At 34.6% G+C, this 3,413-nt stretch overlaps 1 protein-coding gene across 2 annotated transcripts; it reads right to left on the bottom strand.

Annotated features, from left to right (window-relative positions):
• Positions 1 to 950: 950 nt before the first annotated feature.
• LOC107776042 (myb-related protein 306) lies at positions 951 to 3,035 on the bottom strand. Of its 2 annotated transcripts, XM_016595851.2 has the most exons (4): positions 2,806 to 3,035; positions 2,411 to 2,678; positions 2,185 to 2,314; positions 951 to 1,769 (listed from the first exon to the last, which is right to left on the bottom strand). In XM_016595851.2, exons 2-4 carry the CDS (start codon positions 2,541 to 2,543, stop codon positions 1,118 to 1,120), a joined length of 915 nt encoding a protein of 304 aa, XP_016451337.1. In that variant the 5' UTR covers positions 2,544 to 2,678; positions 2,806 to 3,035; the 3' UTR covers positions 951 to 1,117. The 2 variants fall into 2 exon arrangements, with proteins under 2 accessions (XP_016451337.1, XP_016451338.1); XM_016595852.2 differs by lacking the exon at positions 2,806 to 3,035 and having other exon boundaries at positions 2,411 to 2,731.
• Positions 3,036 to 3,413: the final 378 nt, after the last annotated feature.

Raw genomic sequence — 3,413 nt, 5'->3', positions numbered from 1 at the left:
TGGTTGTTTCTTCAATTTTGTGATTAATTGCTTAATTGTCTGGCCAACAGTTTGGTTCTATTTACTATCTTGAGAAAGCTACATCTAGATTAGAGAAGAATTGAAGAGGGCATGATCTTAACTCTGAGTGGAGGTGAATTTATGGTTAGGATAGGAATATACCTAGGAACCATGCTCAATTGAATATCGTAATCTTAATACGTTCTTAATAGATTGATTCCATAGGAATATAGGAGTTAATCTATTTTGAATAGACGGGTAGTAATTCATGAGAATACTACGAGAGCAATTATTTGATTAATTTAATTAGTAACCGTGAGCGAATTGTATGAAAGGGAGAGTTAATTAGAACGCAATAGGATTGGTGAATCGATCACAACCCTGTAATATTCATGTCTAATAAATACACAACCATTATTTTCTGCTTGATTAATTAGTTACTTGTTACATCTATTGCTTAGTATAATCACACTTTTAAATTCTGATTGGCTTGACTGAATAACAATCTTGGTAAAACAGAATTTTATTACTTGTATGACCAATTATACTTGCGTGTGCGTTTGGGTTAACAAAATTTAAAGAAAAGTGTAATATAATCGGAATTTGTTCGATTCTCAAATGGAAAAAAACAAAACACAAATAGTAATGGACTGAAATTGTGAGACCCTTATTCAACTTAATGGGAATAATATTTTTCTTTTCTATCTATAAAAAAAAAAAAGAAATTACATTTAGTTTGAATAATAGTATCAGTTTAGTAATTGAACTATACGAGTAAATATTAATTAAAATTTGCCTAAATGAGAGTGTAACGAATATGATAAGAGACATTTTTCTAAAACTCAAGAATTCAACATACTAATCTTAGTATAATAAATATTTCGATTCTTAGGAAACACGAGGTTAAATGATAGACACTTATCATATTAGAAAAGAACGAAATTCCTCTAAGAATAAGCTAAATATACACTAATGTTAAAACAGGTGTACCTGGCAAAATAGAAAGAATGAGGATGTGACATCCATACCTAGGTAAAATGCTAGTACTTGGGGTGGAAAAAACAAAAGGAAACTGCATCAAATAGAATCCCCCAAATGGAAAAGCAAAAAAATCCTTCTAAATTAATAAATCGTCATTTTCATCAAAAAGCCAACTCTCCAGCATTACTGACAAGGGTACTTGATCATCCACTTCTCTTTTGCTAATTTCACAATGTAATTTACCAGCCTCAGGTGTCAAACTCTGTGAAAATTGATCTGAATTTGACTGTTCAAATGACTCGAAACTGGAAAGTGACTCAAATTCCTCGTTCGTGGCATTATTATTACAAGATAGTTGAGTACTTGATGAAGCTTTTGATTGCTCAGAAATGTTTGTTGAATCACTTCTGGTCCATTGTTTAAGCAATTTCGCTATGTTTTCAGCACTTGATGCGTAAGTAGAAGTAGACACTTTTCCTTCTTGTTTTATGTATGAGTAACAGCCAAGATTTATGGGCTTCACATCAGTGGTCGTATATTCGGGAATTGGGCTTGATTTCTCAAGCGACAGGGCATTTTGTAAAGCTTGTTTTGCTGTGTTTATATCTGTTTGAAGTGTCCTTTCCCACTGGCCTCTGGAGCTTGAGTTTAAAGGTGATAAACAATGTCCTTCTTTAGAGTATAAATCACTTGCTTCAAGCTTTTTCAACTTCTTTAAATGAGTATTCCAATAGTTTTTTATATCGTTGTCTGTTCTCTCCGGGAGATATGAAGCTATGGCAGCCCATCTGTTACAGGGACATAGCAATTAGTCAGTTATATCTTCTTTAATTGAACAAAGCACCAAGGAAAAAAAGTAATAATTATTATTTACGAAACAAGTACTCCTAAAACTAAAAATACATGAGCAGAAATTAGCAACATCTCATTCTCTCAACGGAGCAATATTCTTGTTCCCAATATGTTCGGTGCTTGAAATCTAAAGTGTGGACAATATAACATAGGTGTTCAATATTAGGTAAACCCAAAATCAGGATGAGTTTGCTTATGAGTTATTCTATTGACCAATGTAGGACAATGTTACATCGATCGACCATCTAAACTATACAAGAATTATTCCAGCCCCCTAGTATTTCAACCCCAGAAAAAAAATACTACTACTATAAAAAAAATCAAAATAGGAGTAAGGGAATGAGAGCTTACTTGTTGCCTAAAACTGCCTGAAGTTGGATAATCATCTTTTCCTCTTGATCAGTGAAGCTACCTCTCTTAATTCCTGGTCTTAGGTAGTTAGTCCATCTTAGCCTGCAGCTCTTGCTACATCTGCGCAACCCTACATGAAAACAAACACTTGAGTTAATTAACTCATTACACTTTGAAATATCCAATATTAATAAACTCAGATTGTGAGAAGCAAAAGAAATTAAACCTGTATTAGTGGGAACTGCTCTCCAATTCCCAGGACCATGTTCTTGAACATAAGAGACCAACATAATATCTTCTTCAGGAGTCCATGGTCCTTTCTTCACCCCTATTTTATCACAACAAGGTGGTCTACCCATTTCTCTCCTCTGTTTTCAACTCTTTTGTAATATTCCTTGTCTTTTATATATACAAGAATCAGTAGTCTTCTAACTTTTTCTTCTCTTCTTGGAAAAAGCAGAGACAAAGGTCTAAGGGGCTAAGGTTTGTTTGATCTGCATATATAGAAGAAAAAAAAAAAGACCTGCTAAGTGATGTGAGAGACAATACGCTCACCCCAAATTAAATTAAATAAGCATAAGAATAGTGAAAGAGTCAAAAGGTGACAGCAAGAGCATTTACTCCTGACATGGGAGCTGATGAGCTAAAGTCAGCTGCTTCTCTCTCTTTTTCTGCTTCCTCAAAACCGCGTGGGCATTCAATGTTCGCTACATTATTACTTCTCGCCATTAAAAATCCTAATTAAGGCTTTGTATGCTTTTTACTAGCTCTACTGCCTCATCAATTAAAGCTAACTGCAGTAATACTGATCGAAAGCTTTTGATCGACTCACTGTAATTTGACAAAGTCACTGACCTACTTTGTTCCTAGTTCTAAGCATGAGTTGTTTTCAGGGAACAAGGGTTTCCTTCCTTTATATTTTGGACTCTGCTCTGCCCAGAAATCAGATTAAGTAGTAAAAAGAAAAGACAGTCTCGTGCACAAAGTATTTCGTATATTTATATAGGGTATCGGGAAGAACAACACTCTAAGGGGTATAATGTAGTCAGTCTACCTAATGCAAGCATTAATGCACGTGGCTGATTCTACAGCTCGAACACGTGACCCACACGGAGACAACTTTACCGTTGCTCCAACGCTTTAGCTCAATATGAAATCCTATTTTCTTGCAAGACCCGTTCGGATAAGGGAAAACTCTTTACATCGGATTAAGTAGTACTACTTTGTTA

The sequence above is a fragment of the Nicotiana tabacum genome, chromosome 17, assembly GCF_000715075.1.
Source record: "Nicotiana tabacum cultivar K326 chromosome 17, ASM71507v2, whole genome shotgun sequence".
In the NCBI taxonomy this organism is placed as follows: Eukaryota; Viridiplantae; Streptophyta; class Magnoliopsida; order Solanales; family Solanaceae; genus Nicotiana; species Nicotiana tabacum.
This window is presented reverse-complemented; position numbering and strand designations above follow the sequence as displayed.